The 14,929-nt window shown below is 39.4% G+C and overlaps 1 protein-coding gene across 1 annotated transcript in view; it reads right to left on the bottom strand.

The window, feature by feature from the left end:
- col5a3a (collagen, type V, alpha 3a) overlaps positions 1–1,619 on the bottom strand; it is a 58,366-nt gene extending 56,747 nt beyond the window's left edge. The window contains exon 1 of the mRNA XM_061711721.1: positions 1,364–1,619. Coding sequence (XP_061567705.1) covers positions 1,364–1,448 — 85 coding nt within the window. The 5' untranslated portion in view covers positions 1,449–1,619. The remainder of the gene's footprint in view (positions 1–1,363) is intronic.
- Between the last annotated feature and the right edge of the window lie 13,310 nt (positions 1,620–14,929).

Raw genomic sequence — 14,929 nt, 5'->3', positions numbered from 1 at the left:
ATCTGCACCACCATATGGCCGATGCTCTTTGAAATGATCTCAGGCCTCCCACTTCACAGACTCTCATTAGCACTGGACAAGCAGCCACTGTGCCACTTGAATGTGATTTGGTCGGCTGGCTCATGTCCTCATGCCAACATTTCATTTCAGTCAGTGAGGTCCAACCAATGTTGCCAGCCATAATACGGGTGCATGAGTGAAAATGAAAGAGCTTTAAGCGCCTCTGATAAGCACAGGGTTCACCACTGCTGCAGAAGCACCTCGCTCTAGCAGGGACTCTCTTAACTGCAGCACCTGCCAGGACGAAGTCTGGATGGGAAGATAGTCATACATGGCCAAAGTGCATGGGGAGCTGTGGGGGCTGACAGATAGCAGAGGGCCCAATGGCATATATGAACTAAAGTTGGCTTCAGAAGTTGGAGAACATCTTTGGGAGAGCAGTAAATGTGGATACCAGAACACAGCTGTTTGACAGAGACAAAAACTTGTCTCCTTGTGGGCCAACATCTAAAAACGGAATCCAGTCACTTCACTTCTACAAGTTTCTTAAGTGTGTGAAATGTGACTAAAGTGTGAAGTACTTGCCTCCAATTAAAAATGTCAATACAGCATGTGAATTTGCCAGAATAAACATGACTATGCCAGTGAGAGTTTTTCTGCTAAGCACCTTCACATAAGACCTAAGGCACTTTAAACGGACCCATGACAGGAATTTTAATCCACTCTGCTCCTTCAGAATTTAGTCGCTCACCTCGTTCTCAAGCCAACATTAAACCTTTTCACAGTAAACTGACGCCGGTCACAAGCAAACTCAAACATGACATCATGGCTGCATCTACCTGAGCCAGAGAGAACAAAAATTCAAATTCAAGTCTTGCATACATGCTCAATTACAATCCAGCTGTAACAGGAATCATTGTGCAAGGACTTTGAAATCAATATGATTCATATGCACAAAAAGATAACAGTCATTTGCACAGTTCTGAGACTTTCCAGTCATTTCAGTACTCTCTCACAATTTCACAATCAGCCTGAAGCAGCTCCCTCAAGACAGTACAGGTTGGAGTAAATTCAAACATGCACACAGCTTCAATCACAGAAATCATTCTTTCACACCAGGATCAAACCAAATCTTAAAAGAAAGAGTGTGGGAAAAACATGCTTTTGCGCTAAAAGAAAAAAGGAAAAAAAAAAAAACTTCAGTGAGCAATCACAGTTTCTGCAAAATGTCAAGGAAAGCCTGCATCCCTGAAGCTGCTGGCAATCACGGGACTTTCATCGACAGTCTAACTTTTTTGAGCATAATCTAACCTGCCTGGTCTTCTTAATTATTCAACTGCAAAGGCGTAGCTAGATACTTTACCCGCTTGAGTCGTCGTTAGATGAAGCAGGATGAACAGAAATAGCGGTATTTCCCTGCATGACCTGCTCCTTGTTAAAAGACCCATCCTTCCGAGCGGGGACCCGCGTCCGCGCCGCGCTGCACAAGTCGTAGTGGCTGCAACTAGGCAGCCATGCGTGGAGGGGGGAAAAAGAGACAGACACTCTGCTGGTCCGCTTCCTTGATTGTTGGAGAAGTTTTTTGTTTTGTTTTGTTTTGTTTGTGATGCCTCGGCTCAGTTTAGCTCTGTCCCTCTCATTCAATCTGTCCCCCTCACCATCCCTCCCTCCCTCTGTTCTCCATCTCCGCCTCTTCCCTCCCATAGGACGCTGCGCTGGGACGTCCGCCTGCACAAAACTAAACACATAAATCCCCTTTATTACGTGAGATAATTAGTTAGGTCTCACTTCTTTTAGAGGTAATGTACTGTACAAACACCTCTTGGCTGTCAGAATCTTAAACTTTGCTGATGTGGGCAATGCACACTGAAACAAGACAGGAAACAAGGAACCATCAGAGCAATATATATATATATATATATATATATATATATATATATATATATATATATATATATATATATATATATATATATATATATATATATATATATATATATATATATATATATATATATATATATATATATATATATATTGCTCTGATGGTTCCTATATATATATATATATATACATATATATCTGTATGGTATCTGTTTCCTATGTGCCACAATTAACTGTCTTTCACCTGCAGCCAGGATCAGGTGTGTCAAACCCGTTTGAAGCTGGAGGATATATCCAAGCTTTGAACTTTACAGGAAAGGTGGGATAAAAAAAAAGGGCCTACACATCAATATTACTAAGACTCCTGGCCTGTTCAAGGATTAAGGTGGTTTACCAGACCAGGTTATCTTCCCCATCAGTCGTCTTGGGCCAACATGCATCCGCCCCTGCAATGTTTATTCAGGCTTCAGCTTGAACTCGGTTGGATTAGACGTAGACTCACCTCAGGTTAGGTTATTAACTGGTAACAGGACTGCATGGCTAGTCAACTTGATTTGTACAGCTGCAAGCACACCTGGCTGGAAACCATGACTTAAAATATTAGGGTTTATTATTGTACACAACTTACCCTGTTTAGGTCTCTAATTCAGTTTAAACAGGCACCCGTTTCTTTTTAAACTTCACAAAATAAGATTTTTAATAACATGGAGAAACACATTTTTGCAGATAATCCCATTCAGAGAAAAAATGTTTAAAAAAAGAAGTTTGTGAAAAAGTTTCAGAAACTTGAAGTGTGTTCATTTATCTGACCTTTTATTTAACAGACAGGACAAAGACACTCATTTTCATTGTCCTTAACCTACTGTATTTGCAAAATCAGAAGAAAATGAAGACTTTTAATCCAGTAACACATTCAAAAATGTAAGGGGAGAAGGAAAGGGAGAAATTGAACAAAATACCTCAAGTAAGATGATTTATAATATTCGAGTGTCAACACATTGGCTGGTGACAAGTGAAAGTGTCAGGGTTGGATATAAATTAAACAGCCAGCAAATGTTTGCTCACCGGGTTGTGCCAAACCATATCATAATCATTTGTAAAATGACAAAATACAGTATATACTACTAAGAAAATTAGTCTGGGGATACAACTTTTGGGGGATTGTATAACACAAAACTGCATTACACCACAAGGGAGCTATACATTTGTGCAGGATTGATGTGTAGCAGAACAGTGGATATATGTACTCCAGTCAGATGAATCCACCTTTCAGCTTAATAAAAATAATAATAATAATTTAAAGAAAAACAACCAAAACAACAAAACAAGAACACTATGGGTACTTCATGCCATAAATGCCATAAATGAGGTAGACCATCCTGGCTGCTAACAGAGGAAGGTAAGGAAGGCAGAATTGGGAAGGTGCCACTGCTGGACATCAATGATACCTATTATCATGAAATGATTGTAAATAAAAGAGGGAACAGCGAAGAGGAATGTTTCTCAAAACAAAATTATTCCAGTACCACGGGCAATTACACATATGAATGTTAGACAGACCTGCCTGCAGCCTCAGGTCTGCCTCCTTCTGAAAATATACAGTTTATAATGGGGGGGAATACAGATAGCAACCATCGTGGACTGTTTAGCAGCTTAAATATTAGATTCAGACATAATAGACACAGGGTACCTGAAAAACTGTAACAATTAGTAGCCCAAATGATTAAAATGTATAATTACAGTATGACACACATGTCACCGTCCGCTCATCTCCTGTCTCTGCTCCACTGTGCCTGTCAGCCATGCCTCCTCATCAGGCCAACTCTCCACACCGGTGACAGCCTTTAAGCCTGCGCCTGTCTCTGCTTCAGTGCCAGATTCTTGTTGTGTTCTTGTCCTGTTGCAGACCTTGCCTGTACCCAGCCTGCCTGCCTCGTCTCTGCCCTGGATATTACCTCAGCCTTCTGTCTTCGACCACGAGTTTCACCTATTCCCTCCTGGTTACACTCCTGCTCCGCTCTGTGGCTTGACAGCTCACCACTGGACATTTCTGCCAGCTAGGTAATCCACCAGTTGTTGGCTTTGCCTTCGGTCAGCGACACCAGGCTCATTCCCCGCCACTGTATCAACCCGGGGCAGGCAACCCTGGTCCTAGAGAGCAGTCCTGCATGTTTTAGATGTCTCCTTGCTAGGGTTGCCAACTCTCTGAAAAATAAATAAGGGGCACCTCATCGGCAGGGCCGGCAGGCCAAACCGATTGCCTTCACCCTTCCTCGCGTGGTGAATTTTTGTAGCCCCTTTTTTTGTGAGTTAAATGATTTTTTAACTACTTGACTCGGACCTGAATTGAATTAGATGCATATTTTTGAATATCATGAACACATGGAAAACTAATTATTATCCAGCAATTCACTTTACGACAAAATAACGAAATGGACTGAATAAAATAGTATCTTTCTCAAACAGAAACCTGTCCTGTTTAACTTAAAGGGAACCTATTATGGCATCTATTACCTATTTTAAACAGGCCTTGAATGTCTTTTGATTGTTTTTGCTAAATAAATGAGAAATTCAGCCTCTGAGCCATGTCTTTATCTTCCCATTCTCTAACCTCATTATCTATGCGGGATTCTGAGTGGGCGGGGCTATGATAATGATGCTCTGTGCTGATTGGCTGCCTAAATGACACCATACACCGCTACGGAAAAAATGGCGGCAGCTCCGGCCAGCGGAGTAGTTGTTGTTGTTCCGGCCAGAGTTAGTTGTGGGCGTGGTTTCACGCATCGTAGACCAACCTATGCAAATTGTATTTTGGTTGCGTAACGAAAGGGAGCAGAATCTGAACGGCTCGTACAATCCACATCACACTGGATGGCTCATCCGGGCGGCTGTACAGACACTGCAGAATTTGGTTGCTTTCCTCCTTCTCTGAGTTGGCAGGCTGAGGGGAGACCACTTTATATATGTTAAAGCAAGAGAAATCGTGTTTTTCATAATAGGTCCCCTTTAAAATTGTATAAATTAATGTTAAACAATAGAAAGAAAGCACAACATCCATCCTGTAATAGTGCACATTTTTAGTGCAATAACAAAAGTGCAAACAGAAAGTCTGTAGAAAACTTGTAAACATATTTGTGCTTCAAAGGCCATGACTAGGCTACTTATGAACTCAACAGCTCAATGCCATTTTCCATTGGCATTTTATGACTATTTTTTGACTCTCACAGTAATACGGGACAAAGTGCGTCCCTTTTCAGCTCAAAACGGGATGCGTCCATATTGAGCTGATAAATAGTTTTAGTTTATAAAAGCGGGACGATTCCGTTTCTCAAGGGACGGTTGGCAACCCTACTCCTGGCATCACCACTGTCCTGTCCTGTCCTGTCCTGTCCTGTCCCTTAGATTAGAATCCGTCGGGGCGCAGCAGCGGATCTCCAAACCACAGCTTCACCACACCTGATTCTAATTAACGGTCATCATCATCTTCTCATCCAGGTCTGCACAAGTCTGTTAATGACACAGTCCTTTGTATCAGGGTGTGATGAAGCAGAGAAACATCTTAATCATGCAGGACGGCGGCTCTCTAGGACCCGGCTTGCCTACCCTTGGAAACTGTTAAAGACTGCAGAGAATAATAAAGGTCATTACCGACTGATACCCCGTCTATAGTTGTATTGTGTTCATCATGTCTTCACATACCCCGTCTGCCTGTGCTTCATTTGCGTCCTCACCATACCCGTGACAACACATGCATCTCTCTAAACATTTTTTTAAAGCAATGCTGCCATGCTGGTGTTTATAGCTTCCAATCATAATAAAGTTTATCTGTGAAGACTATGAAAGTCATTTCCTCTCTGGCTGGTTTGTTACATGAGCTATAGGTGCATTACATAACTGATGAAACATGCTAGAGACACGTTTTTTGTTCTGTACAGTGTTTTATAAAAAGTTACAAATATTTCAGGATATAGGAGTCGTAGCGAGAACATCACTGCTTTGAGGAATGGTAAGAAACAACTGTTTTGATTATCACCATTATGTGCTTCATATTGCAGATGACATCTGTCACAGTCTGCTAAAGCTTGAACCCACAGTATGCTGCTCTGATTACCGGTGGGAGCTCATGTCGGCCTGCCAGAAATCTAATTAATTCCACGACTGCTGTATTCAGCTGAGATATGCTTTGAGATAATACTTGGAAAGACCCTTATTAATTGGAAAACTATCAAAGATAATGTTTCCAGACTCCAGGCAATAAGTCCTTTATAAAATAACTGGGAAATGAAATCCCAGAGAACGGAGTAAATGAACCATCTTAAAGAGCAAGAGAAGAGTCAAACCATGGAAAAAAGAAGAAGATCCAAGAAAGGCCAAAGTTGCTATTGCATATTTCAATTCAGACCACATTATCAGTCACAAATTATTTTATATGAGATATCATTAACAGCTGGAATGGGCTTGTGACCTTGAACAAGATGAGGAGTATAGAAAATATATGAAATCATTGATCCGCAAAAATCTGGTGATTTGGAGCAGAAGTTAGTCTTTGAGGTCAAAGATGTCAAACTTTTATTTATTTCAAAAACCCCTCAAAGATTTTAAAATAAATGGTCTAGGAATTCATGAAATAAAAGCCAGGTTTTCTAAACCTCAAAGAAGAAGATAACAACATGAGATGTGCTTCTTTATCCATGAAAAAGGTGGCAGAAAGCCATGGATGTCAGCAATAAGAGGTCTGATGACTGAACAGACTGCAGCTGATCTGGAGGGTAAACATCAGACCCCCTGACCTCAGACCGTGTCCCTTCACAATACCAGCTCAGCCAGCTTGACTCAGGGCCACATTCCTGGCAGCTTTTAGCAGATAGTTACCAAGAGTCCAGAGGGGAGTCTGAGCTCTTGGTGTGAAATATTTCCAGAACATGTGCTATAAACTTTTGTCCAACTAGTAGAACTGTACACTTTAAAACTGCACACAGTACCTACGATAAAAAATAGATAAATACTGAAAAAAGAAGGGCTTTAACTTATGATGCATGATGAGTTTTTTTGTTACTTCATAAACATAACAGTAACTACACCCAGACTTCAGCACATACGATTAAATTACTGCACATGAACAGAAAAACTCCAGTTTAAGCTAAATAGATTCATTGCTTCATGCCAGGACTTTGTCAGCTTATATCAACAAACGGTGCTCTTCAAATTGTTCTGGTAGTGATTAATAGATAAGTAAACTTATTCTATTCATCAAGTTAATGTAAACATGTTCAAATTAATGAAAAGAAGGCAAGCATGAAGTCATCATTCTTTCAGTCTGTATTCTAATTATCAGTCAGCTGAAACCAACCTACGCTTTATTTGTCAGCCATTATATACCAATCATTTGCAAACTCCCAGACACTAAATCATAGTCCTATAAATCAGGGGTTTGATGTGTTTAGAAAAATGTGAATTTTCCTGTTAGTAAATCAATCAGACTTTAAAGAAACAAAGAAAGTTCAAAGATGTGGCTCGTCTTCATTCACATGTCACTTTTATTTATTCCTTTATTCCTTAGAGTAATATGATTCTGTTTAGAGTACTGCAGTTTGACAGTTATCACACATGTGTTTCCAATTGAAAACATCCCCATCAGTCTGCAGGTGAACTTTCCATGTCATTCAATCCCAGTGAGGGTGGAAGTGACGTAATCTGTCATCTGAATGCATCTCAAGCGTTACTGTGAACCCTTCTGCAGAGGAACAGATGAGCGAGGATTACAGAGCGCAGAATGTGATTTCACTTGAGTCCACCTGTAGTCTTCTCCTTGCATGGAGAACAAGCCGGAACAGGACAACACTTCAACGATCAGGGAGGAAAATGTATGCAACATTTCTGAATGGAGTCGTGAATGACTCTTTTATCTTGCCAAAAAAATGATTTATGCAGAAAGAAAAATACTTTTAAAGCTTTGATATATAAAAGTATTTAGTCAGCCACCAATTGTGCAAGTTAACTTAAAAAGATGAAAGAGGCCTGTCATTTTCATCATAGGTACACTTCCACTCTGAGAGACAGAATGGGGGGAAAGAATCCAGGAAATCACATTGTAGGATTTTTACTGAATTCATTTGTAAATTCCTGGGTAAAATAAGTATTTAGTCACCTACAAACAAGAAAGATTTCTGGCTTTCACAGACCTGTAACTTCTCCTTTAAGAGGCTCCTCTGTCCTCCACTCGTTACCTGTATTAATGGCACCTGTTTTAACTGGTTATCAGTATAAAAGGACGTGAGAAACAAAATTGTAGACCTGCACCAGGCTGGGGAGACTGAATCTGCAATAGTTAAGCAGCTTGATGTGAAGAAATCAACGGTGAGAGCAATTATCAGAAAATGGAAGACATACAAGACACTGATAATCTCCCTCGATCTGGGGCTCTACGCAAGATCTCACCCCGTGGGGTAAAAATGATCAAAGGAACAATGAGTAAAAATCCCAGAACCACATGGGGGACCAAGTGAATGACCTGCAGAGAGCTGGGACCAGAGTAACAAAGGTTCCATCAGTAACGCACTACGCTGCCAGGGACTCAGATCCTGCAGTGCCAGACATGTCCCCCTGCTGAAGCCAGTACATGTCCAGGCCCATCTGAAGTTTGCTAGAGAGCATTTGGATGATGCAGAAGAGGATTGGGACAGTCAGATGAAACCAAAATAGAACTTTTTGGTAGAAACACAACTTGTCATGTTTGGAGGAAAGAAAGCTGAGTTGCATCCAAAGAACACCAAACCTACTGTGAAGCACGGGGGTGGAAACATCATGCTTTGGGGATGTTTTTCTGCAAAGGGACCAGGACGACTGATCCGTGTAAGGGAAAGGATGAATGGGGCCATGTATCGTGAGATTTTGAGTGAAAACCTCCTTCCATCAGCAGGGCATTGAAGTCGAAACGTGGCTGGGACTTTCAGCATGACATGATCCCAAACACATCGCCCGGGCAACGAAGGAGTGGCTTTTAAGAAACATTTCAAGGTCCTGGAGTGGCCGATCCCGTCTCCAGATCTCAACCCCATAGAAAATCTTTGGAGGGAGTTGAAAGTCCGTGTTTCCCAGCGACAGCCCCAAAACATCACTGCTCTAGAGGAGATCTGCATGGAGGAACGGGCCAAAATACCAGCAACAGTGTGTGAAAACCTTGTGAAGACTTACAGAAAACATTTGACCTCTGTCATTGCCAACAAAGGGGATATAACAAAGTATTGAGATGAACTTTTGTTATTGACCAAATACTTATTTTCCACTATAATTTGCAAATACATTCTTTAAAAATCACATAATGTGATTTTCTGGATTTTTTTTTTTTCATTTTGTCTCTCATAGTTGAGATATACCTGTGATGGAAATTACAGGTACAGTGTATCTCATCTTTTTAAGTGGAATAACTTGTACAATTGGTGGCTGACTAAATACTTTTTTGCCCCACTGTATGTATATACTAATATTTGATTTATATTAATGCAGAAAGTAAAAGGAAATTACTTCACACACAGACTTCTGCATCACTGTATGTATATATATATATATATATATATATATATATATATATATATATATATATATATATATATATATATATATATATATATATATATTAATTCTGACAACCAGCTCATCCTCATGTATCACTTTTACAGATTTATGAATGGTCCTTAGCTAAGAATACATTTTTAAATTTGTTTTAAACTGACTCCAAGTAAAAAACGAAACAAAATCCAGTAGATCAACTGTACAAATACAGAAAGTGGAAAAAAAGGAAATATATAACTCCACAACGGCATCAGACGGCATGTGTTCTTCCATGATAGCTTTCAAGAAACTACACTCTCTTATGGAAAACTACCAAGCAGCAGCAATTCCAGCATAACCAGCCTGGAGTCAGAGTTGGTGCAGACATCAGATAGCAGGAGACATGGTATTTCATCACCACTGCATTTACCTGAACCAGTTTTGGCAACTGGAAATCTGATTAAGATCACGCTCAATATCAGAGCACGTCCCCGATGCAGAGCTGGGATTTCAAACATAGCAAAATTAGTTGCGACATCCGCCTGAAATGAAGTTGTGAGTGTATGAGAATGCACCAAGATAATTACCATCTAAGGACCGTGTCTGTTAATGAACTGCCAAACAACTAGACTAAACAAATTAAGCCACTAACCTGAAGAGTGCTCTCCCTTTCACAGCTCCCTCCCAGCATAAGATGCCCTGATTGTGCTTTTATCTCGAAATAGCAAAGCCATTAAATAGCTATTAGTTGGGGCATCTAAGGTAAAAGGAATGCTGATGTCAAATATTATTCAGTTATTTTCTTGGAGAGTTGCAGTCATTCAGACTACACAAAGACTTACAAAGGCTATTTGTGGGACTCTAAAAGTGTGCTTTCTTTTCCAACAATCAGATGTAACTGCTATTATGTTCTTTGTTGTGGCATTTTTTTCACCTCTTACATGCATCTTTCTTAACCTTCCACGCATCCATCCATTTACTATACCCACTTCAGTCTTCTTCAGGGTCACGGGGGGTCACTGGAGCCTCTCTCATCCACACACTGTGGACGCCAGTGCATCTCAAGGTCACACACAAATATACAATCGCTCACACTCACTCTTCTTCGGGTTGATTTGACACACTAAGTACCCTAATCTTTTATTACCCAGGAGTTGTCAATATGTTCAATATGTTTCTGCAGAGAAATCTGACAATACAAATGGTTACTTGTGCCTGAAAATTTGAACATAATAAGTTCCCACTGTGATAAATAAAAAAGAAATGTCTTTCAATGGTTCGGAAAAAATGATAAAAAATGTAACAATGACATTCATGGTGTTCCTGCTCCCAAACCTCTCTATGCAAGGCTTATTACATGTGTTCAGCAGCAGCAGCAAAAGATTATAACTATTTTCTGTTGGTTCTGCTCTTGGACCTTTATTTCACCACTTATTCTTATTTAAAGGTTCCCCATATCCACATCAGAACCTAGACAATGTTTTTTAACCTTTGTTTACATCCAGTTCTTCTCTGTTCAATCTTCCCTCCAATGTAGCTACTGACCCCCAGCTACCCTTTTCTTTGTGTCTCCTTCTTTGCGTCTGCCCTTATGAAGATTGCATTCCACACCTCCTCTGTAGACTGCACACAAAAAGCACCGCGTCTGATCTTTGACAAACATGCCAGTACTCTTTTCACTTAGATGGAGTCCTCTATCCTGTTAGTGGCATCAGCCACTCTGTCCCGTACCGTGTGGGACTATATAGAAAAGCCCTTAACAGGAGAGTGAAAGCATGCGATAGTCTGCAGTCATGCTGCAAAAAGAGAAATCCATATTGTAAAAGAAAAAGTCTATATTTTGAATAATGGAAGTTTGGAAGATTGCACTGATTTCTTTTCTGATTTGCATTGTACATGTAGAGTAATATTTCTAATCATGCAGTTTATCTTTAATTGTTGTGAATGAAACTAGGAGTCATACAGTCAGCTGGAAAAGCATTAAGGGCTCTGGGTGCATCTCCCCATGTATCCTTAAAGTCGGTACACAGGAAATTGACTATTAAGCTATAAAAAAAGGGAGGGAGGTAGAGGGGATGGGAGTGCCATTGTCTATGACTTGGTCTTTGGCAATGACGTCTGAGCAGATCTGTGCCTGAGGCATTGCTGGAAAATGTTCAAAGATGTGTGAAAGGAGTGAAAAGTTCCGAGCAAGGATAAGGAAACTTATTGCTGCAATAAGAGGCTTTCCTAACGACGCAGCAGATATATTGATGCGCATTAGAGAGTGGGGAAGAGAAAATTTGGCTTGAAAGAGAGAAGGATGGTTAACAACACGTTTTCAGAAATAGGCAGAGCATGTGGCAGCAAAAAGCATGTATGGACCTGCATCTTCACTCCTCTCTTTCTGTTTCCCTCTTTCTTTTTAAATTGCTTGTGTATCTTGTTGTGTCAAGCTTCTGAAAACCCACAGTAACAATTTGGAGGCTCGCCTAGATCAGCTGCTGCCCGGTACACTTCCACGTCTCCATCCTCACCTATCTACTTCATCTGTAAACACAAAGGAAGCATGTAGGAAATACCCTGGACATTACTCCAGCTGTAAACACCGGCTTTTCTTGCATCATGTCCAAAGGTAGACAAACACTGTAGTGAGCTCACTTTTTATTAACCTTTTTTTTGTGACTTCTCCTTAAAACCTCAATAAAACTTTGCAGAAATGTACTCTATTGTAAAATTAGGAGCCCAGTTTGTTTAATTAGCATTTCCCTCCTGTAATGTAAAATAATCATGCTGTTGAAAATCTTAGTTTTCACAAATCTACTAAACTGACATGTCTTTACATGAATATACTCAGACCCTGTGCTGTTGCACGTCATGCTGTAGTTCATATGCATATATTGTTTTCTTTACAAATGCTTTAGATTAGTCCAGAAATGTACTCAAGCCTACTTTTGGCAAACAGAATGAATTTAATAAGATTTAAAAAGGTTCACACCTGTGCAAATCAGGTCATATGTAAAACTGCGTGTCAGGACAAAGCCAAACAATCAACACCAAAGAACTCTGTACAGGTTTTCGCAATAAAACTGTTGGAAGCAAAGAAGAGATCATGGTTAGGATAAGGCTTGATTTGATATCTAGATGTTTGCATTTCCTGCAAAATGGGGTCAATAGTTATGAAAGAGATAAAAGTATAAAACCATTCAGTTTCTTAACACAGTTGGATCTCTAGCAAAACAGAGAAACCAAACTAACATTTAAAGAAAATCTAAAATGGAAGTCCATCTCAGCAACTTTATGGCTATCAGGACTTTAAGATAAAGGAGCCATAAGGAAAGTGAGATTACAAGACATAAAATTCTCTGATGACCTAAAAGATAAATTGTTTGATAAAGATCTAGGTGTTATATCCAGGGAACACCAGACACTTGTCTTCACCCTCTTAATAATGAAAATTAGTGTTGGTTGTAGTGTTATATATTAGAAAATTGGGAACAGTTGACAAAGGAAGATGCTGCCAGGAGTCTGCATTGAGGAAAAGAATGAAGGGCTCCACATACACAAGACTGAGGAGCTTAATAACTAAAACTTTGCATATCCTCAAAAGCTCAAATGGGAATATACACTTTTTTTTAAATAAAGCCATGCATTCACGTGCTTTTCTTTTGTATATTGCAATCACTGAGATGATGTATGCATTTACAGGAGCCTGATATCCACTTCCATCACATCTACTTACATCTGCCATAAATAATGTAAAAGTAATGTTTTCACAGATGGATGGATGGATGGATGGATGGATGGATGGATGGATGGATGGATGGATGGATGGATGGATGGATGGATGGATGGATGGATGGATGGATGAAGATGTTTAATAAAAAAAAGTATGGAGAGCATCACTGGGGTCAGAGTACTTGAGATGTTTCGTTTTTTTGCTTTCTTTTTTCAAAGAAAGCGATGCCTGACTCCACCCATGAGCTGAGCGGTGGTAAACCAGACCAGGAAACCATTTCGTTCTGAAGAAACTGGGTTTTCAGAGTGATGCATAAATGAACAGCTCTTCTTGATGAAGGACAATAAACCAACTATCTACAAGTAACCTCACTTCATCCAGCAAGTATACAAAGACTGATGGGGTAAAATGGTGTGTCAGGCCTGAGGAAAAGAGTGTAAATGAATAACTGTATAAGGGCAAAATGCTTTGAAGAGTAGAAACATTTTCTGTCAGAAAATCTAGTTAAAATTAGATGAATCTGCAGAATAAGTAATCAGAATCCAAAGGCAGGGAAGAAAAACTTGAGAGAAAAGCAAAACCCCATGTAAATAGAGTGTCTTAAAAAGTCCACAACAGGACCTAAGAAGACATTGCAACCAAAAACAGAACAAATGTGAATTATTTCATTGCTGAATGAACACATTAAACAGCCCACATGAATCATTTTAAAACATTTTTTATTCAAATACTTTTTTTATAACTAAAAGGCAAATAAAACCAAACATCTTGGAAGGAAAATATTCTTAAATGTCTGTAAATTTGACAGGGCATGTAATAGATCAAAAAGAAAAAAACAACATCATTTTGAAAATGGAAACAAAAAAAGACCATTCTACCAACACTGTTAAACTAAATTCCTCTATAGAATATCAGCTTATCTCCAATTATGAGTTAATAAGATCACTACTAAATCAAATGGAAAGCACAAACTAGCATTTTCTGACATAAAAACTGTGTTATGTACTTTGCATATGATAGCAGATTGCAGCAAATACCAACAAGCCCAAATAGGACAGACTCTTTCTCGAGCCTTCTACTGGAGAAAAGGAAGTTAATCTTAAGACACTAAAAAAGTAGACCTTTGTTTATTTATGTTTTTGATTGAATTGGTTTCCAAACCAAATCGCGCTTCCAACATTCCCATAATATGTTATTTTATTTACTGCCCTAAACAGTCCAAACGTCAGCATAATTTATATTCGGTGCAGCGTTAATGAATTTAAAAGGTTGGATATCGACTCAAATGTGCAGCACCTATTCTGGCCACAAGATGGCAGTACAGTACAGCTAAACGGTTAACCTCCCAAAGTACAGGTCAGCAAACAGAGGTGGCAAAACAAAGATATTTATTTAGGTTATACACCAACGATAATATTACTAATACTACCACTATTACTAACACTACTAATGATAATTGTAATAATTCAACTTTTGTGAAATAATGCTCTCAGACCTGATAGAAGCTCTTTCATCTCGTTTAAGTCTGTATTTATATAAGCTACATATTATATGTCAATGAAAAATACATTTTAATTCTTAAAATAACTTAAAAGAACACAATCTTCCACTCAAATATATAGTTTGAAACGTGATAACTTCTGAGCCTGTTGTCTTTATGGTCTGGTGAAAGCCAGTTATGTTTTGCTGAGGTCAACACAGCTCAGAAATCAAATAAGCACTGCCCCCTCCGGGGCACGCACGTATGCGCGTGCACGTCACCATTTTCTTCCCCCT

This window comes from Cololabis saira, chromosome 21, assembly GCF_033807715.1.
Source record: "Cololabis saira isolate AMF1-May2022 chromosome 21, fColSai1.1, whole genome shotgun sequence".
In the NCBI taxonomy this organism is placed as follows: domain Eukaryota; kingdom Metazoa; phylum Chordata; class Actinopteri; order Beloniformes; family Belonidae; genus Cololabis; species Cololabis saira.
The sequence above is the reverse complement of the archived record's forward strand: the minus strand, read 5'-3'. Positions and strand labels throughout refer to the sequence as shown.